Here is a 22,980-nt window from a genome sequence, read left to right as displayed (position 1 = left end):
AACCTCTAGACCTGACCAAAACAGCTTCTCTCTTGTCTTATTGTCATCTCCCTGTGTTTGATGAGGTTAGGAACACCTCTATGCTGCAAATACTTCCCCTATTCTTAAAAGTAATTCAACCTCCTCAGACATGACTTAGAATTCAGATCACATTAGGGGCACCCGGGTGGCCCAGTTGGTTAAACGTCTGACTTTGACTCAGGTCATGATCTCACGGTTCGTAAGTTCGAGCCCTCATCAGGCTCTGAGCTGACAACTTGGAGCCTGGAGCCTGTTTCAGATTCTGTGTCTCCCTCTCTCTCTGACCCTCCCCCACTCACAGTCTGTCTCTCTCTCAAAAATAAACAAACATTTAAAATTTTTTAATAAATAAAATAAAATAAAATAAAATAAAACAAAACAAAAAGAATTCAGATCATGTTAAAGCCAAAGCAAAATAACATTCATCTCACCTCCTCATCTGACATAGAACAAAACTGAGGTTTGCATAACTTCTTCAACATCACACAGGCTATCAATTGATAAAGGCAGATCTAGAGATAACATCTCTGGATTCCCTGTTTGCTGTCTTCCATTATGCTACGACACCAAGTTGATGTGATATATTTAGAGCTTCACCATGGAGATGATTTGCTATTTCAAAACTGTAGAAAAACCTTACTAACTTGGATTACTCAGAGACGAATTATTGATTTATATCAGTCCTTAACTAGTGTAAAACCACCTACATGCTCATTTCAGAGAAAGCAATTGGCAAACTCATGGATTGGCCAGTTGGAGTAAGGCGCTCAAACTACTGTCTACTTCAGGATCAACAAACAGATACATATTCTTTTCAGTGGGCACAGCAATTATTTTTGTGAAAATTGATGCTTGAGAATACTTGAAAATAATTTTTCCAGGAATATGTTAACATTCCCCATGAAATAGTTAAGTGTTCAAAAAATGAACTGAAGCATTACTTACAGTATAGTCTATGTTAAAATTTATCAAAAAGGTCAAGATAAATGTCTCCCAAACTGGAAATTATGAATTAGTAGATGCTAAACTGATGAAATTTATAACTCAGTTTTTAAAACTGGTTTTGAATAATTAATTGTTATTAACTGTTTGATATCTTAGAGTCTGTCTTAACCAGAAGTTAGTGTCACACCTCTAGATAAATAATTAAAAGTTATTACAAGTTTTCTTCCAAAGATGAATATCTTCTGGAGAAGGTGACCAGAATTCAGCAACACATCTGATATTTAAAAATGTAGTTTTGCTCCTGACTATAGACTTCACCTTGGAGCACTGGCAGTTCACTAACAAGGTAGCCTAATTTAAGGAGGGAAAAATTTACCTTTACCCATAAAACCCAAATCTTTTCACAGTTATTCTTATATAAATTTTCAAAATGTCTCTTTGAAGGATATAGAGGCTGACATTACTGACCCATTTTACAGACAAAGATCATTCACTAATTTATTTCTTAAGGGTGAGATGACCTAATATTAAAAGTTAGACTACAGGGCACCTGGGTGGCTCAATTGGTTAAGCGTCTGACTTCAGCTCAGGTCATGATCTCGTGGTTCGTGAGTTTGAGCCCCGCATCAAGCTCTGTGCTGACAGCTTGGAGCCTGGAGCCTGCTTCAGATTCTTTGTCTCCCTCTCTCTCTCTACCCCTTGCCTGCTTATACTTCGTCTGTCTTTCTCTCTCAAAAACAAACATTAAAAAAAAAAAAGTTAGACTACAAAGAAATAGTGTAATTATCATCAAGAAAATGGCCTTAAGTTGTTTGTTTTTTTTTAATGTTCACAGAATTTAGTTAACATAAGATTTTTACAGTTCTTCTTAAATATGGCCTTTCATAGAAAGTCTTCTATTATCTACCTCTGAAGTCATATATCAAAGCTCCTATGGACCCCCAGCTTTTCCACCTTTCATCTTTCCTCTGCTTTCCCGAATAATTTTCCCTGGTCATTTCAGCCTCCAATTAAGTGGCTGGGATACCTGCTTCCAGATGTGTGAAGGAAACCTCTGTCTGGGACCTGCCACCTTACAAGACATAGCTTTCAGAACTCTAACCAACTACAAACATCACAGTCCCGTCTTTTAACTGAGATGAGTCACCTATACTTTATCCCCACTTTACTAGGGAGACTGAGTCTCAGAGCAATTAAATGATGTTCCCTAAAAACACAGAGCTAGTAATAGCAGTAGGAGAAAGCCCCATGATTCAGTGTTCTTCCCACTGATGTTTCCTATTCCCTTTCTGACCTGGCACAGCAAACATCATTGGCAATGCCTGTTATACATACAGAAAATCTCTTAAGACATAATTCAGCAGGGCTTTTGTCACACAGAATCTTAATTCCAACATCTACCCTTAATTTCGGCAAAGGTGATACCTCTTCCTTCATTATTAAATGTGTGGGTATAAGGAAGACATTGATCTAATGCTTCATCTCAATGACTATTCACAGAATATAATACTTTGGTTACTGTCCTTGTAAAATAATACAGTACAAAAGGAGACAAACCAACCATGCCATTAGTCATGATTACTTATTATTCATCCTTTCTCATGTAAACCATACCTTGAGGCAGAAGCACATCAATGAGCCATTCACTGTGGTCCCTGTAAAGAAAAGCAAAATTCATTTTTGAGCTTCTTTTTAATGTTACCCTTCCACATGAATGTTTATAAGCTGCACGCTATTACTAAGAGGCTTTCGATAGAAAGGAAATGTCATTAAGAGCACTATCATAATCAACTTTTTAAAAGTCTAATGCATTGCAGCTAAATTATAAATTATTGGCATTTCATCATATTCACTTATCTTTAAATGATACTTTCCAGATGCTAGTGAAGCCAACCAAAGTACAGCATGATGTGTACAACCCTGAGTGTGATTCTGTGAAACTAACAAGCAGAGAGAACCCATTTGAACTATACGTCACGTTTGAAAGCCATGGTTTTCTTTTCTTTTTCTCTTGTGGCCTTTTTTAACCGGGTCACTTGAAAATTGGAGCTGTTTTATTAAGTGTCACTGCTTTCTCTTATCACATGGGGAGAAGTACTGCAATTTTTCAAAGCTGAAATCTCTCAAATGAAAATTTGCTATATATCAAATATTTGACAAACTAACCTTTAAAAAACAGAGAGGTTAGTGGGAAATGTGGGCAATGTAACCAATTTAATAAAACTGGTTGTTCTTATCTTCTCTGGTTACCCTACTTTCTCTTCTTGGAGGACTCTTATACCTACCCCGCAATCCTCTGGCTGCATTCTTCGCAGAGATACAATGGGGGTGGTTTATCCCCTAGAGCTACTGACAGGGAAGGGTCGATACACATCTGAAACACAGGAAAAGGCAGAATGAACTCTCCTGTCCTGTTTATCACAATCCCCACATCGTAAGTGCAATCGTGACAGATTTTCAAAAGCAAACTGGAATAAATATTGTTAGTAAAACCCATTTTAACCTATAGCTATTTTTGCTGCACTGGCTGAGGAGTCCACACTGGAGATGTAAATGTGGCTACTGTGGTTTTTCATTTCTCCTGTTGTCTGCAGTTTCAAGTGACAAATAGTGTCAAGAAATCCACCCTCACTCCACAAAGAGAAAAAATCTTGTTCAATAATGGCTCGAATTGCCTCTGTATTACTCGTACAGTAATTCCTTCTCGAAAGTGGTAAACATAGCAATCTCTCTTTAGGAAAAGGAAAACATATCAAGATTTTAAAATCATAACTGCTACCAAAATTCTGGCAGTAGAGAATTTTGCTTCTTAAAAGAAACCTCATTCAAAAAATTTCCCATGAAATCTAACACTGAGCAATTTGCTTTTCTTACTCTGAAATCTAAGTTCTATATCAGTCATCCAATGTTACATTTTTAGATGTTTTTTCCTTACACACATGACCTGTGGTTTGCTTAGCTCTGTTCAATTTTGGATTATTTATGGCTCAGTTTTCATGAGCCTAAGCACAGAGATGAAAAGTGTTAATTTTGCTGTTGATCATCAGTGTATTTTCCAGTATCTAGATATTTAAAATCAAGTGAATGCAACTAGCTAAGTTTTGTACTTTGCATCCTGTTAAATGTCTATAACTTACCAAAGTCATTTTGAATTCTGTTTTCCTGTCCTTCAGGAAATAACGAATCCATGCTATAGCTGACTGTACAGATAATGTGCCTAGGACACAAATTCCTCTGGAACTCCACTCTGACTTTTTTTTTTTTTTTTTTTAGCTGTTTTTACTGATTTGGGAGGAAAAATGAACTGAACTTATAACCCAAACAGCCTGACATTTAAAGTTAAAACCCTGAAGAATTTTGTGTGTCATCCTTGCACAGGGACCATGCTAAACTTCTCTGTATCATTCCAATTTCAGTATATGTGCTGCCGAAGCAACTATATGTGCTACCTGAAGAGTTTCAATAATTGGGGGAACAAGAGTTAGAACTCCTAAATTTCAATCGTTATACCATCAAAATCTGTAAATTATATATTCCCTGATGTTCCAAGTCCAGTGTGAAAATTTTCCTTAGATAAGTTTCATGCTTCTTTTAATGCCATGAATAACTACTTTTTGGTGTGTTAATCCAGGATTAGCAAACTTCCTGGAAATGATCAGAGAGTAAATAGTTCAGGCTTTGTGGACCATACGTTCTCTGTCACAACTACCCAACTCTGCTGTTGCAGCATGAAAACAGCCATAGACAATAATACACAAGTAAATGAGCACAGCTATGTTCCAATTAAACTTTATTTACAAAACAGTCAGTAGCCCAGATTTGGCTATGGGCCATTGTTTGCTGACTCCTGTGTTAGATAATTATCTGGGCTCCAAAGTATTTCATAAAGTGATCTGCAAACAGAACCAAGGAAAACCAAAAGCAGAGTGTGATATAATGAACTCTAAGTTCCAACATATTTTCATTTTGAATCCTGTAGGAGCTTTTGGCTCTTGCCTAAAAAACACTTTTTTGCAATGTATTGCAACCAAAATAGATAATACTTTTCTATTTGGCTAATCATCACTGCCTAGTGATAAAGCTCACGAATATGGAGAGAGTATTTTTTGGACGGATAAATCCACTTTCCCTGAGTCTTTCCCATGTACCCCATGAAATCTGTTCTTCAAAATAGTTACTTTACTTTCATTTCTAGTGAGTCATTGATACTCCTGTCAGGTAAACATATTTTTTCATTCCATTCAAAAGGAAAAACTCCTAGGCTGTTAGAACTATAATCACTAGTGATTAGCTAGGTGACCTCTGACATGTTCAATGAATTAGTTCATATGACCCATCACATTTGTGGATAGTAGGGTCAACTCTGTTTACTCTGAACAGGCCAGTTTACATCCATATTAATATGTTCATATCTGACTGCTGCATTAAAAATAGTTATTTTCCATTTATAAATACAATGATGCCCAACGTAAAGGCTTGAGAAAATGGAGAGAAGAAGAATATTTAAGTAACTCATTAACCCTCCATTTCGATGCAATCACTAATAACATTCTAATGAGTATTATTGGTTGTTTTTCACTATAAATATGAATATAGATGTATATTTATGTGATTTTTAAATTAAATTGGCATCATACTATACAAATTCACGACTTCATTTTCATTTAACATTATTCTGTACCTATCTGGATGTTGCATACCCTCAACCTATATGTCATATGGTCATATCTATGTGAGTTTGAGGAGTGCTTATATTGTAATGAAAAAAACAATACTGAGCCAGACCTGTTGTCGAGCAAAAACAGCCCCAGCACTGAAATCATTAACAAGAATGTTACCTTTCCAAGGAAGCAGAGTAAAAATACAAAAGAAAACTCTTCAGGAAAACTGGAGTTCAGAAAGTAAAATCTGGAGGGCGATAAAAATGTTTAGGCAGACAGAGATGGTAGTTACACAGCATTGTGAATGTGCTAAATGCCATTGAATCATTCCCTTTAAAATGGTTACTTTTATGTTATATGAATTTCACTTCAATAAAATGGGACTTTAGAAAGTAGGATGGTGTGGCCTGTCCTGCACAACTGGCTACAGGGACCAGCTTGTAAGAGAAAGAAAAGCAAACCCAGACCAGGGCGGTGGACTAACCCATTTGCCTAGAAGGGAGGGAGAAAATCTAATTTGTGATGACTTCTGTGAGTAGAAAATCAAAAGTCACTACTAATCAGGAAGTCAGAAGACTCCTGAGAATGCAGGCTGACATAAGATCAGGAGGAAAGTAACCAGAAAAATCAAACAAAAAATACCTCCTTTCTATCCATATCTGAGTAAACCAAAAGAAGGCATTGTAACATAGGCAGAAAGAGAAAAGGGCAGCTATAGAAACTAAAGTAAGGGAGCTATGCAATTCTCACCACCGTGAAGAATTAAGCTGAATTCCATGGCTAAAATGAACTCACATGTGTTTAGCTCAAAATGTCATCACACCAAAGAAAAGTACCTTTGAACCCCAAATGTTTGTGGAATTTCAGAGGAGGGGCACACATAGTAGGATGGGTAAGAACTATGCTTCCATTAGTGAGTTACCCTCACACACGCTCTTTCTCAACATAAAGTCATTCAATGTGCCTTCTTTAATTAATTATTTTATTTTATTTTTTAATGTTTTATTTATTTAAGAGGGAGAGAGAGAGAGCACGCGCCAGTGGAGGAGGGGCAGAGAGAGAGGGAGATAGAGGATCCAAAGCAAGCTCCACACTGACAGCAGAGAGCCTGACGTGGGGCTAGAACTCATGAACCGTGAGATCATGACCTGAGCAGAGATTAAGAGTTGGAGGCTTAATCTATTGTGCCGTTCACACGCCCCTATTCATTTTTTATTTTAGAGAGAGAGAGCATGAGCAGGGGGGAGGAACAGAGGGGGAGAGAGACAAAGAGAAAGAGAAAGAGAGAGAGGGAGAATCTTAAGCAGACTCCATGCTCAATGCAGGGCTCTATCCCATAACCCCGAGGTCATGATCTGAGCTGAAATCAAGAGTTGGATGCTCAACTGACTGGACCACCCAGGCACCCTTCAATTTGCCTTTATAAAAGCAGAGATCAAGCATAATAATACAACAATGTTCTTTGTTAGTAAGGTATATCCGGATGACAATGTTATTATTGGCACTCCTCTGACATTTTTGGTATATGAAACACATTTTGGGGTCCCTTTATATTTCTTTTTTGGTTCCGTGTATATTTATATTTCTTATGTCTCATTTTACCTCTTCTACTCTGTTTCTATAAGATGATACTATTATGTTTCTAATATTTGGTAATCTTTATTATTATATGGTAATCTATTATTTGGTAGTCTTCCTGTCTATAGAAGAGAGGCAAGCTCCCACGACACTAGGTTCTAACAATTATCTGTGAATTCTAATGACTTGACCTAACTCCCACTCTTCGTAATATAAAAATTAATCCTTGCAAATCCAGACACAGGTCTCTCCAGCCAAGTGTTGTATCCAACAAATATACCATAAATAATTTTGTTAAAAGGTGTGATTATTTTTCCTAACATTCAAATTCAACAATTTAGGGTTATAACAAAAGAACTAATTTGATGTGGCAGAAAAAGAATAAGGCTGAGAGTCAAAGTACCTGGTTCTGGCTTAGAAAAGTGTCTTGGCCTCTCTAAACCACTGTTCCTTACCTCTAAGGTACCTTTCCATGTGACTGCTGCCCAACTACCTCTTAGTCATTTTGATTAAGTCATATCTGTGATCTGAGCTAAGACTTACCAATTTTATCAAGTTTTTCTATGACACTTGAATTCATGTAGTCATACACTAGACACTCACAATTTGAAATGAGTGAAACAGGGGCAAAGTACATTTCCCTGAATTTATTAGCTCAGACAGAAGCCAAATAAGGACTATATAAGTGTTTCACCAGGAGTATTCTGATAATTACTCATTGCTACACAGCAGTTGACCATGAAATCATAGCCAAACCTGCAGACACCACTATTCATTGCTCTGTCCTGAACCAACCCACCCAAGTACAGTCAGATTGAACACAGAGATGCTTGAGATTACTACAGAGCATAGGCCTTTGCTTTACAGAGAAGGATGTGATCTACTCCATTTCATTCAGCAGTTTGCTCCTGATAATTTGACCACTGACAATACAATATGGCACCAGGTCTAATAAAACAGTACCTTCACAGCTGGCTTGTTAATTGCATTGTGGCATTCAATGTGCTGGCAGTGGATGGGATTCCAAGCTGTAAAGCAAAGCATAGCTGATGAATACTTCTCATTGAAATTACTTGTGCCTTAGTAAAGGCATAGCAAATACTACACTAGTTTTCTTTTTCCTAAATAGAACCATCATAGGAAGGCTTCCTAAAATAATCATTTTTTTTTAATCTATGACAAATTTAACAATTGAACAAATATATCACAACTCCATACATTTTCCCACGGGGAAATACAAGCTAATATAATGTGGCATACATGGTACAATAACATTACCTCACAGTGATATATACCATTAAGTTCTCAAAGGTTTTGTATCTATGGTTTCACTTCATCCTGCCAACAAGTCTGTAGGATAGGTATAGCAGATTATTAACTTCATTTCACATACGAGTAAGTAAAAGTTAAAAAGGTTAAGTAGCTCACTACGGTCACAGAGTTAGTACCTGACAAGCTGAGACTAGAACCTCTATCTCTTGGATCTCAACACCTGCTCTTTTCATTGTAGTGTATACTATGCTGAACATCCTAGATTTCTGGCACCAGGAAGTGCTTCAAACTGATAATAACTGAAATGAATGCTAAGGCAACTTCCACTATTCCATTTCCCACGCCATTCCCAGCAAATGTGGAGACTGAAAAGATGAGTTTCTTGCCCAAATGAAATACATCTCTCTCTCACACCACAGATTGGGACCCACAGACTAATGTCTGCTAGTTTGTTAATACCCACTCCTTAACACAGTATGCATGCAGAATATAGATAAGAAACAAGTGATCTGGGATAGATTGGAATGAAAGTCACAACAAGTATTTATCATCATCTAGATGATTCTGTAAGTCAAAGCACTTAGCTAACAATATTCCATCATTACAAAATGCAATAAAAGTACATATTTGGAAGTAGGACATTTTTCTAAATCACCAAATTCTAATCTTATAGGACTATGATTGGCCTAATATACAAGAATTTGCAGATGAGAGGATATTCTTACTTACTTATAAATCCAATTGTAATTCAAAAACATGTATTGATAATATTCCAGACCTAATTTATGCTCCAAATATAAAGTGTTTTTTTTTTCCCCAGGGGTGTTCCACCTTCAAATCTTCTAGCCTACGGTTAGACCAAGTATAAGATTATGTGTCTGATTTAAAATTTAGGAAAATATGGTCAACAGAGCCATTGACCTTGAAAAATACACAGTGGGTCAATTTATGTAGAAAGAAGATAAGAAATATAGACCAGAAACCACTACTCTAATAACACAGTATCATATTGCTTATATGTTCGAGAGAAAGAAAGAAGAAATGAGTAAGGAATGGATGAATGAAGAAATAATTTGAATATAGGCATTCCAAAACTATAAAATTTGTTTACTACATGTGGAAAAGTCAGGATGAAAATAGAGAGTAGCAAAAAAAGTTTTCTTGTGTAACTAGAGAAATCTAGAAAAAAAGAAAGAAAAAAGACTGCCTTTAACAAGTATAGGAGTTGCAAATACATGGGACAAGTATCTCATTCCTCCAATCCCAAACTCATGACAGATATCACTAATCCATAAGAGCCTTCCTTCCTGCTGAGTCCAAAACTGGCCTTAGGATCCTTCTCAACACTGAGCTTCAGAAAGTTGCCACTAATAAAACAGAGTTAGCACACAAGATAAAATATGCTAGCCATTTCTGAATCTCTATATTATGAGAATATTTGCAGATCACTTTACAAATATTAAGAATCTTGACACTTAGAAACAGCGGTAATATTCAAAATATATAGCAACTGCTATGGCAAAGGCACAGAGAAATAAAAATGTACAACAGCGATAGCACTTTATCAGGGCTCTCAAGACTCCTGCTTTTCAAGAAATTAATGCTTTATATGTGGGGATATCCAGGAGGTCCTACCCCTCTAATATTCTATTTCATTTTTACAGAGTGTCACTGAGTTAAGAAAAGATTGTAAGATACCTCACTTAGTTTACCAAAGTCACACTAGATTTAAACTTACTAAAATATGGATTCTTAGCCTTTCTTGTGTATCAAAAATCACTTGTCAAGATTTTAAAAAATATGATACCTGAAAATCATGTTAGATCTACTGAATCAAACTCTTTACTTTTTTTTTTTTTTTTTTAGAGAGAGAGAGAGAGAGAGAGCATGTGAGTTGGAGAGAGGGGCAGAGTAAGAGAGAGAGATAATCTTAGGCAGGCTCCAGCTTCAGCATGGAGCCTGACACAGGGCTTGATCCTACAGGCCTGGGATCATGACCTGAGCCAAAATCAAGAGTTGAATGCTCAACCGACTGAGCCACCCAGGGATCCTAATTACAAGTATTTGTAATTAGGAAGAGCACTACAATTGATTCTGATATAGGATTGATCTACATACCTTACCATATGGCAAATATACTCATGATGGATCTCCCTTCATTTGAAAATAAAAACAAAAAAACATAATATAAAAACATGGTAGGTAATAAATCTGCTTCCAACTACAACGGAGCAAATGGTATTAAAGATGCCTTTCTACTATAAACAACTAGAAAACTGGAAAATATATATGAAACAACTGTTTTCAGAAACTGGACTAGGTAGTGTAGGACAATGATCCTTGAGAAAAGAGAAACAATAAAGTCAGTCTTACAATCAACATGACTTTCATCCCGGAAGTAATTTCTAGACCTTGGACATAGAAGGAGAAAGATAAGCATCCACAAAAACTTGAGTTTAAAGAGGCAAGGTGGCTTGTATTTGCTGGGTAGTGTGCCAAAGAAGAGGGAGCTATGTGAAGAAAGAGCTCCAGAAATTTGACCAAGAATCCTTTTGGGTCTTTGGCTTTATACTAAGAAGAACACGTGTAAGGCAAAACTCCATTAGGCTGCATAGAAAACAACTATGGAGGATCTGTAAGCAGAATAATTCCTACATCTCATACAGGACTGGTAGATATTCAAGTTCCAACCAGTCAGAGTAAAGGGAACTCAGTGAAAACCTAGGACATTCAACAGAGATGACTCTAGCAGGTCATACCTTAGCAGTAGGGCTAAACCAACATTAGGGACAAGGCTATTCCAGGCTTACCCTAACAAAATATAGGAACAGGACTTAAAAGTGTAAAGTTGATCCACCAGTAACTTGATAGCCAAAACAAACCTCAAAACACTGTAATGAAAGACAACAAAATCCAGATACTCAATAATGCAATACTCATTAAGTCCAGAATCCAATTAAAAAATTACTGATATTTGGAAAGGGAGGAAAATGTTACCCATAATCAGGAAAAAAACTGACCAATAGAAATAAATCCAGAAACTATAGAGACAAGGTAGTTAGCAAACACGGACTTTAAAACTGCTACTTTAAAACATATTCAAAGGAAAATATGAACACAATGAGGATAGAGATGAAAAATAATAAAAGAAAAATGAAATTTATAAAATTAAAAATATAATATAGAACATGGGAAATTCACTGAATAGGCTTAATAGCATATTAGACAATGCAGAAGGAAAGATCAGTGAATTAGAAGACCTAACAACAAACTATCAAAACTGTAGTAGTGGAAGAAAAATAGAGCTTCAGTGAGCTGTGGGAAAATATTAGGCAGTATAAAGCACATGTAGTTAAAAGTCCAAAAGGGGAAAAGGGGAGGAAGAGTGAAGACATTTGAAGAAACAATGGTCACAATTTTTCAAATCTAATAAACACTATAAGCCCACAGATCTAAGAAGCTCAGTGAATCTTAGGCAAAATTAAATCAAAGGAAATCACACCAAACTCATTATAATCAAATTGATTTAAAACCATGATAAAGAGAAAATCTTAAAAGCAGCCAGGAAAAAAAAAACACATTACTTACAGGGGAACAAAGATAAGAATGATCGCTGATTTCTCGCCAGAAACCATGCAAGCCAGAAGACAATGGAACGACATCTTTAATAGGCTGAAAGAAAAAAACTGTCACCTAGAATTCTATAGCCAGTGAAAATATCCTTCAAAAATGAATATGAAATAAAGGCTATTTGAAGACAAACACAAGATAAGAGAATTCATTGCCAGCTGGGCTCCACAACAAGAATTGTTAAAGGAAGGCTGATGGAAAATGATACCAGATGGAAGCTAGGACCTACACAAAGGCATAAAGAGTTCTGGATACAGCAAATATGGTGAATAACTGCAAAAGACCTTCTACTTATATTAGCATGTTGTTAAAAGATGATTCACTGTTTAAAACAAAAATAACAGCCATGTATTGTGAAACTAATAATATATATAGAAGTAAATATTTGAGGGGCGCCTGGGTGGGTCAGTCAGTTAAGCATCAAACTCTTGATTTCAGCTCAGGTCATGATCTTACAGTTTGTGAGTCCGAGCCAGGCATCAGGCTCTTCGCTGACAGCACGGAGCCTGATTGGAATTCTCTCTCCCTCTCTCTTTGCCCCTCACCCCCCCCCCCCACACACACACTCTCTCTCTCTCAAAATAAATAAATAAACTTTAAAAAAAGAAGTAAATATTTGATAACAAGAACAAAAAAGGATGAGAGGGAGGACATGAAAGTGCACGGGGTTCTTACACTACATGCAAACTAGTATAATATTATTTGAAGGTAGACTGTGAAGTTGAAGGTGCATATTGTAAACCCTAGAGCAATTCTTCTTAAAAGGAGGTATAGCTAATACAGAGATAAAATGGAATGCTAAAAATAACCAAAAAGAAAACAAGATATTAAAAAGAAAAGAGACAAAGAATAGATGGGACAAACAGAAAATGAGTGTAAGATAATAGACTTAAGTTATTTGTAATTACATTAAATGTAAATGGCCTAAACAATAATTACATTATATGTAAATGGTCTAAAAGGCAGCGATTGTCAAATATCATTTAACTTTTTCAAAAAGCATGGCCTGAATAAATGCTGCCTGTGAGAAACACACTTGAAATATAAAGATAGATAAATTAAAAGTAAACAGTGGGGAATCTGGCTGGCTCAGTCAAAAGAGCATGTGACTCTTGATCTCGGGGTCATGAGTTCAAGCCCCATGTTGGGTGTAGAGATTACTTAAATAAATATTTTTTTTTTAAAAAGTAAACAGAAAAGTTATACCACACTAATATAATGCTAATCACAGGAAAGCTGGAGTGTCTATATAAATATCAGACAAATAGACCCCAGAACAAAGAATATTACCAGTAATAAAGAAGGATATTTGACAATGATGAGTCAATTTATCAAGATGACATAACAATTATAAATATGTGTGTATCTAATGATGGAGTTTCAAATTAAATGAAGCAAAACTGAGAGAACTAAAAGAGAAAGAAGTCCATAATTCGTGTTGTAAATTTCAACAATCCTCTCTCAGTATTGAGACAGTATTCTGGTCCATTACACAAAGCTCAAAAATTTAGATGGAGTGAAATCACAGTGTAAGTTTTCTGACCACATGGAATTAAACTAGAAATAAATAGCAAAAAGATACCTGGAAAATCAGCAAAAACATGTACATTTAAACAAACACACTTCTACACAATCCATAAATGAAAGAAAAAGTCATAAGGAATATTAGAAAATATTCTGTACTGAAATACAATGTAATCACACCATATCAAATTTGTGGGCTGAAACTAAAGCAATGCTTTTAGGTAAATTTATGGCTTTAGACTCTTAAATTAGAGAATTAGGTCCAAATTAATGATTTATGCTTCTATTTTAGTAATATAGAAAAACAATTTATGCTTCTATCTTAAAGCAGAAAAAAGAAGAAGTTAAACTCAATATTAAAGAGGGAATCACAAAGATAGAAGGCAGAGATCAATGAAATTGGAAACAAAAAAACCAATAGGGAAAATCATAAAACCAAATGATGGGTCTTTGGAAAGTTCAATAAAATTGATAAACCCTCAAGCTACCCTGATGAATAAAAAATAGAGAAAAAAACAAATTACCAATATCAAGAATAAAAGGTAGAACATCACCACAGATTCTACAGATATGACAATAAATTTGGCAAGTTGGAAAAAATGTATATGCCATTTATTCCTCAAAATACAGACTACAAAATTATAAATATGACTGGACAAAAAGTAGAAAAGTAAAATGTGACATAATATTAAATTGAATTCATAATGTGAAACCTTCCTACCAAGAAAACCCCAAGTCTAGATAGATCCACAAGTGAATCCTCTTAACTATTTAAAGAATAAATAATGCAAACTAATTTTCTTTCAGAAAATAGAACAGTAAGAAACTCTCCCAACTCATTTTATGAGGCCAGCATTACTCTGGAAACAAAGCCAGATGACATTATAATAAAAGGAAACTAGATCAATGTCCCTCATAAATACAGGAGCAAAATATTTTAACAAAAACTAGCAAATTGAGTCTGGCAATATAATATAGCTGACAATGTGGAGTTTATCCAAGGAAATACAAGGTTGTATTAACAATGCAAAGCAAATCAATGTAATTTACCATATTAACAAAATAAAGGGAAGAAGTCATGTGATCATCTCAATAGATGAAGATGTATTTGACCAAAATTGACATTCACTCATGATAAAAACTCTCAGTAAACTAAGAATAGACAGGAACTTCCTTACTCTGATAAAAAAGCATCTGTTAAAAGCCTACAGCTAACACCAGATTTAATGCTGCATACATGCCCCATAGAGACAGAGGGAGAAAACAAAGATAGTCACTTGCAGTACTTCTATTTAACACTGAAGTGGACATATGAGCCAGCACAATGAGGAAAAGAAAGAGAGAAAGGAAGGGGCGACAGGGAGAAAGAAGAAAAGAAGGAAGAAAGGATGGGAGAGAGGGAGGGAGGGAGGAAGGAAAGGAGGCATGGCAGGAAAAAGAAAAATGTTTAATTATATTAATTTGCCAGAGAGTATAATCATGTACATAGAAAATCTTAAGAACTTAAAAATAAGCTACAAAAACTAATAAGTGAATTTAGCAAGGTTGCTGGATATGAAGTCAAAATAGAAAAATCAATTACATTTCTATATAATGGCAATAAACAAGTAGAAATATTAAATTTTTAAATACTATTTACAACAGTATCAAAACCCACAAAACATTTAGGAATACCTTTAACAAAATATCTGTAAGACCTATACACTGAAAACTAGAAAATATTGCTGACACAAATTAAACAAGGCCTAAATAAATGGTTAGATAGATATGCCATGTTCGTCAATCGGAAGACTCAATTTTGAGTCTTTTCTCAAGATGTCAAGTTATCTCTTTCTCCATTTTAAATAGCTATACTGGGGTGCCTGGGTGACTCAGTTGGTTACGCATCTAACTCTTGGTTTCCACTCAGGTCATGATCTCATGGTTGTGAGATCGAGGCCTGTGTCAGTCTCTATGCTGGGCATGAAGCCTGCTTGAGACTCTCTCTCCCTCTGTTCCTCCCCTGCTAATGCTCACTTGCTCTTTCTCTCAAAAAAAAAAAAAAAAAAGTAGCTATACTGGACTTTCCTGTGATGTGTACCAATAAAGTTCCTTTTGTTGCTTAAGTCAGTTTCAACATTCTGTTATTTCCAACACAAAGGAATTCTAACTGATCCAAGTTCAGAAAAAAACAAAATTTCAGAATTCCTCTTGCCAAAGTAATTTTGATGATTTGAAGTTTGTATTGAATAATGATGTCTTAGTCTTTTGGGGCTGGTATAACAACCTACCACACACTGAACAGCATCCCACATTCATTACATTTATAGGATTTATTACCAGTATGCATTTTTTTCATGCCTATTAAAAGAAGAACTATTACTGAAGGCATTTCCACATTCATAGAGTTTCTCTCTAGTTTGAATTATCTGGTATATAATGAGGTTTTTCTGCTAAAGGCTTTCTGGCTGAATTTGCATTCATAGTGCCTCTCACCTGCATGAGATCTCATGTGTCTAGTAAAGGATGATCAATCAGTAAAGACTTTCTCACACTTATTACATCCATAGGGTTTCTCTCCAGGATGGACTCTCTGGTGTCCAATCAGGTATGACTTCTGACTAAATACTTGCCCTCATTCATAAGGTTTTCTTACCTGTATCAGTTTTTTTCATGGGTAATTTGAAATTAATTATAGTTGAATAATTTCTCATCTCCATTAAATTCAGAAAGCTTCTTTCTTCTAAATTAAGTAAATCTAAGTTATCTTTCAAACTCCTTCCACCTAAGGCATGTTCATGGAGTTTTTGTCTGGATGGGACAATGTTTACACTGAGATGAAATATGTTTGCAAAAGCTTCATATTCATAGACTTTCTGCTTAGTAGGTGCTTCATCATAAACGAAATTCACTTGATTCAAAAGTCTCCTTAAATTCTTGGTGCATTCCTATTTGATTACCAATTTCCTAGTCATCTCCTGGACAACCTGGAGGTGGTGTTCCTTCCCCTACTATCCACAGCTGTCCTCCTGACTCCAATGTGAAGATCATATCTGATATGGAAACTGAGCATCCCACTGATGTGAAGTTCCTATATTTCCCTAGTCTCACATCCCTAAAGGTAGTCCTTTAAGCAGGATCAAGCTGCTGCCACTTTTCCAGTGTTAAGTCAATGGCCATATCCTCAAAGGTCACAGATCAAGCACAGAGAGTATAAGTAACTTGACAAGGTCATGGAGCGAGGTCATGCTGGAGTCAGGACTGCACCCATGCAGCCTGGCTTGCATCTTTGCACATATATGGAATGAACATAGCAATCAGGCCACATGACGATCTAGCTGATGCTTCAGGGGTGGCCAGTGGTCCAGTTGCCTGGCCACAGCCTCCTCATTCACACAAGTGGGGCTCCCTTAGGCAAAGATACATGTGCACCTGGCCCAAGAGACCCAACAGCCCTAGCCTGGCACAGGCCTCTGCACCCTTAGGGTGAAGAGATGGAAGCCATGCACAAGATGGTCCCCACTGGTGGGACTTAAGTCCTGGTTCAGGCCCACCTGGCTGCTGCATGGGCCAGGACAGCACCACCATGAGGCACAGTCCATACTCACCTGGCCACTAATGGGACCAGCAAAATTGATTTTAAAAAGAAAAAAGTGAAGGACCAACCAAACATATACTTCAAAGGAAAGGAAATATTATGCAGACACTTGAGAGAAAACATGTCTGAAAATTATCTAGTCTATGAGTCAAAATATTTTAGGAAGGTATTATAGCATCTGCAACTTGATGTAAGAACACATGGCCTCTATAAAAACAGAAGTAGAAAGTCACAGAAATTCATGGTGAGATGGGAAGCTAACAGAATGAGATAAAAAGGAATTTGGACAAGAGATATGATAAATATAATTAAACTAAAAATGAAATAGCAGAATTAGAAATCCTAATTCAAAGCAATAAATAGAGCTGATGGGGGGGGGGGGGAGTCAAATAAGTTACACAGTAAACCAACCTGAGAAGCTAAGAATATAGAAGATAAATGTATGGGAAATAGTGGTTAGAATAGCGACACAGTACAGAAAATGAAATTTGACCTATGAATTATAGGTATTCCTGAGGGACATACCAACCTGAAAAAGCAATAATTTAAAATTTCATTAATGAGAAATTTCCTAAAAAAGACTGAAAAGGGATCTGAAAGCACTCTTAACATTATTGGTGAAAGTCAATAAAAAGATACTCATACATAAAGATACTTAAGAAGTCTTTTTAATAAGTAAATCTCCAAGAATTAAGAACGACCAAAAGGATTTCTATAACAGACAAATCACACTTGTCTAAGATTTGTCTTCTATAATTCTAAATGCCAGAAAATAATGAAGCAATATTTACATATTTTTCACAGTGAAGCAGTCTTCTTTCATGTGTGAAGAAATAGAAAGACATTCTTAAATATGCCTGAACTCAAAAAATACATATGACCTACATTCCACTCTTGAAAATATTACAAGAAAAAAGTTTAGGTTCCATTTCCCCAAAAATGACAGACAAATTAGTTTAAGCTGATTCTCCTACTGAGAACAATTACAAAACTGGACAAGATTAAAAGCAAAACCAACAACAACAAAAACAGAGAACTTTAGGGGGTGTTAAGGGGCCATGATCCAAAAAAAGAAGGCATCATCAAAAGGTGGACCTGGCATTTGATGCCACACCTCCTTCTTTACCTATTTCTCTATATGCCAATCCCACAAGATGAACAGATTTCAACAAACTATTTGAAGTAGGGGAACAAAAATTGAAAATGGGAGACCAAAAAATCCCCCTAGGACGTGGGCAGAGGTCTCAAAAGGCCACACCATAGAGTACAGGGGAACCAGAATTAGACCAACCCTCAAAGGGACTGAGAACCAGCCTCAAATCATCTCAAGAATGGATTATAGGTCTTCTTTTTTTAAGCTGCACTAAAGTGACCTGGATTGCTAATGTCCATAGCCTCAAAATTTCCAGAAGCAAAAGCAAATCCTGTTTGAAGAAATATAATCTTCTAAACCTCAAATTAGCTCTACAGTTTTTCTATCGGCTTGCACACAATTTATAATATATACAAATATAAATATATATATGTATAAATAATGAATGAATAAATTTATACACACACACAAGACAAGTAAACAAAAGAAACAACAATAAAATCAGAATTTTCAGAGATTCAAAAATTGAGTTATCAGAAACCAACTAACTTTCAAATAACTATGCTTAATATGTTCTATAAAGTAAAAGACAAGTTTAAAAATATCAACAAGGAATTGGAATTTCTTTTTTAAAGCACCAAATGGAAATTCTAGAACTTAAAAATACAGTGAGCAAAACTAAAAATACAATTGGGAGGCTAAAGGATTAGTGAACAGGAAGACAAGTCAGAAGCAAGATTCAGAGTGTAGCACAGAAAGATGAATATATATATAACTTTTAAGAAATATTGGCCACAGAAGAAGAAAGCATTAGTAAACTTGAGGACAGATTAATATAAACCCAACTAAAGCACAGACAAACTTTCCCCCCTCCCCAAAGCGGGGCAGTGGGGGATGGAATACCTGAGACCTCTGAAACAATAGAAAATATTTTTTTAAATCCTAAGATGAGAGGTGACAAAGAAAGGGCACAATAAATACCTGTAGAGGATAACAACCAACATTTTTCCAACACTGAAGAAGAACATGAAACCACAGATTCAAGAAGCTCAACGAATCTCAAATAGAATAAATAAAAAGACCTTTACTCTTAAGCAGATCATAATGAAACTATATGAAATTTAGTATCATTACGAAGCACTGAAAATCAAGAAAAAATCTTTAAAAGAGGCAGAGAAAAAATACATTACATTTAGGGATACAATCATAAGAATGATGTCTAATTTCTGTCTGATAATTTGTTTCATTATCAGAAACAATGGAATGACATCTTTGAAGTCTTAAAAAAAATTCAGATTACAGTGCAATTACAGTGGAAATCAAAACAAAAAATTATTAGAACCCAAATATCTGAAAAGATTCTTCTAAATAACACAGGCAAAGAAAGATCTAGCACTAGAAATTTTTAAATATTTTTAAATCAATGATTGTAAAAACACAACAAACCAAAATTTGTGGGATACAGCTAATGTAGAGCTTAGAGGGAAACTGATAACCTTAAATGGAAAATTAGAAAAAAATTAATGTTGAAAGCCAACAATTTAAGCTTTCACTTCAAGAAGCTAGGGAAAAGAAAGAAGAGAAAATTAAATTCAAAAAAAGAAAAGGAAGAAAATAGTAAAGACAAGGGCAGAAAGCAATGAAATACATAACTATTACTGTTTTCTTCTCTGTTGTTCTTGTTTTAGTTCATCTAAGTATTTGTAAAAAAAAAAAAAAAAATAACACCTTTCCTGGATAAAGCTCTCGATCAACTGGAAATAAAACAAAATGTCTCCAAACTGACCATAAAGGATATCTGCAAAACCCAAGAGCTAAACCCACACTTAATGGTGAAATATTCCCTAAAGTTAGGAGCAAAGCAATCCTGGCCATTCTTACCACCTCTATTCAACATTGTTCTAAAAGTGCTAGGCAATGAAACAAACAAACAATAAATGTTAACAAAATTAGAAAGTAGCAAATTTGTCTTTACAGATGACCACATTTATATAGAAAATCCGACTAACCAACAAACTACTAGAACTAATAACTGAATTTAGCAAAGTCATGGGATAAAGATGAATATGCAAAAATCGACTGAATTTCTGCATACTGTTAATAAACAAATGGAAATTAATATTTTAAATAATGCCATTTACAACAGCAACAAAAAAAATCAAATATCTAGCAACTAATTTAACAAAAGAAATACAAAAATTCTATACTGAAAACTACAGAACACTGTTGAGAGACTTAAATAATGAAAACTTAAATAATGAAGAAATATATCATGTTCATGGATTAGAAAACATATTTTTGCAATGTCAGTTTTTTCCTAATAGAATTACAGATTTAACACAATACAGATCAAAATCTCAGCAGAATCATTTTTGCAGAAAGGAAAGCCAATACTAAAATTTATATGGAAATGCATTAGACATAAAATAGGGAAGATGATCAAAGAAGAAAAACAGACTTGCAGTATCTGACTTCAAGACTATAAAGCCAAATTATTTAACATAGTTTGTACTGGTATTCAGATCAATGAAACAAAATAGACTCCAGAAATATACTCACATATATATGACCAAGAGGCCAATATAAGCCAATATAAGAAAAAGGATAAACTTTTTAAGAACGGGTGCTAGAACAAACCATAAGGAAATAAATGAATCATACCCACCACACACAAAAATTAAACTTAAATGGGGGAGCCTGGGTGGCTCAGTCGGTTAAGTGTCCGACTTCCGCTCAGGACATGATCTAGCGGTTTGTGGGTTCCAGTCCCGCATCAGGCTCTGTGCTGATACCTCAGAGCCTGGAGCCTGCTTCAGAGTCTGTGTCTCCCTCTCTCTCTGCCCCTCCCCTGCTCGTGCTCTCTCAACAGTAAATAAATGTTAAAAAAAAAAAAATTAAACTTAAATGAAGCATACACCTAAATGTGCAAGCTGAACTAAAAGCTTCCAAAAGAAAACAAGGGAGAATATCTTCATGACCTTGGAGAAGGTACATATTTCTTAGAACAAAAAGTCACTAACCATAAATGAAAAAATGATAAATTTTAGTTTATCAAAATTAAAAACTCATGCTCATCAAAAGACACTGTTAGGAGAGTAAAACAGCAATCCTAGATTGAAAGAAAATATTTGTAATATATAAATCTAACATATGACTCCTACCAAACGACATAAAAAAACAACTGTATAACAATAATAAAAAAGGCAAACAAGGGCGCCTGGGTGGCTCAGTCGGTTGAGCGTCAGACTTCAGCTCAGGTCATGATCTCACAGTTCGTGAGTTCGAGCCCCGCGTCAGGCTCTGTGCTGACAGCTTGGAGCCTGGAGCATGCTTCGCATTCTGTGTCTCCCTCTGTCTCTCTGCTCCTCCCCTGCTCACACGCTGTCTCTCTCTCAAAAATAAATAAAGATTTTTTTTAAAAAAGGCAAACAATCCAATTAATGCCTATGCAAAAGATTTTAGCAGGTACTTCATAAAATATCTAAATGACCAATAAGCATATGAAAAAATACTCCACATCAGTCACCCAGGAAATGCAAATTAAAACCACAATGAGATACACACCCCCCCAGAATAGCTAAAATTTAAAACACTGCAAAGTGTTAGCAAGGGTGTATAGTATCTGAAACTCTCATACATTGTTGAGTGAAATATAAAATGGCATAAACACTTTACAGAGCTGTTTAGAATTTTCTTATAAACCCTATGACCCAGCAATTCCACTTTTAGAACTATATACCCCAAAAAAATGAATGCATATGCCCACACAAGATTTGTATAAAACGTTCATAACAGCTTCATGTATGTTGGCCATAAACTTAAAACAAACCAAATGTACATCAATATCAGAGTTGAAAACAAAACAAAACAAAACAAAATTGTGGTATGTTCATGCAGTGGAATACTTACTTTTAACAATAAAAAGAACTACTAATATCCTCAACAATACAAATTAATCTCAGTAACATGTTGAGCGAAGAAGTCAGAAATAAAAGAATACATACTTTGATCTCTACTTATATAAATCCCTGAATTATATGAATATAGGAATTATACATAAACAGGAGTAGTGACTACATCAGAGTGGAAGAAAGGGCATTAACTGTTAAGAGTCATGCCATTACTTTCTGGGGTGATGGAAACATTCTATTATGTTTATGTGGGTAATGATTAAATGAGCATTATACATTTGTCAAAATTGATCCAGCCATGCACTTGATACTTGTGCACCTTGCTATATATGGAATATGCCTTTAAATAAAGTATTACACACACCAACAAAAGAGAGATAATGCCTGACAATTTCCCAAAACTGATAAGAGATATCAAGCCAAGAAGTCCTATGAACCTCCCAAAAAGACAAACATAAATAATATCGCAACTAGATGTATCATAGTAAAGCTACTGAAAAAATAAAAAATAAAAAAAATAAAGAAAACCTACTCTCAGCAATGGATAGATCATCCAGACAGAATCAATAAAGAACGGCATATTTGAGCACTATAGACCAAATGAACATGACAGACATGTACAGAACATTCTATCCAACAACAGTATAATACACTTTCTTCCCAAGCACACATGGAACATTTTCCAAGCTAGACCATATATGCAAGCCACATATATAGAGAAACAGGCCACAAAACAAGTCTTGGCAAATTCAAGAAGATTAAAATCAT

General features: G+C 35.3%; 1 protein-coding gene and 1 non-coding gene across 11 annotated transcripts in view; both read right to left on the bottom strand.

Moving 5' to 3' along the window:
- UNC79 (unc-79 subunit of NALCN channel complex) overlaps positions 1–22,980 on the bottom strand; it is a 262,094-nt gene that overhangs the window by 155,968 nt on the left and 83,146 nt on the right. For all 10 annotated transcript variants that reach the window (XM_060620631.2, XM_060620624.1, XM_060620626.1 and 7 more), the window contains exons 8-10: positions 8,169–8,233; positions 3,252–3,340; positions 2,581–2,621 (exon numbers count right to left, since the gene is read on the bottom strand). In XM_060620631.2, the coding sequence (XP_060476614.1) occupies positions 2,581–2,621; positions 3,252–3,340; positions 8,169–8,233 (195 nt within the window). The remainder of the gene's footprint in view (positions 1–2,580; positions 2,622–3,251; positions 3,341–8,168; positions 8,234–22,980) is intronic.
- On the bottom strand, positions 4,299–4,402 carry LOC132670504 (U6 spliceosomal RNA). Its single transcript, XR_009606742.3, has one exon. It is a non-coding gene; the product is annotated as a U6 spliceosomal RNA (small nuclear RNA).

Source organism: Panthera onca, chromosome B3, assembly GCF_046562875.1.
Source record: "Panthera onca isolate mPanOnc1 chromosome B3, mPanOnc1 haplotype 2, whole genome shotgun sequence".
Lineage (NCBI taxonomy): Eukaryota > Metazoa > Chordata > Mammalia > Carnivora > Felidae > Panthera > Panthera onca.
This window is presented reverse-complemented; position numbering and strand designations above follow the sequence as displayed.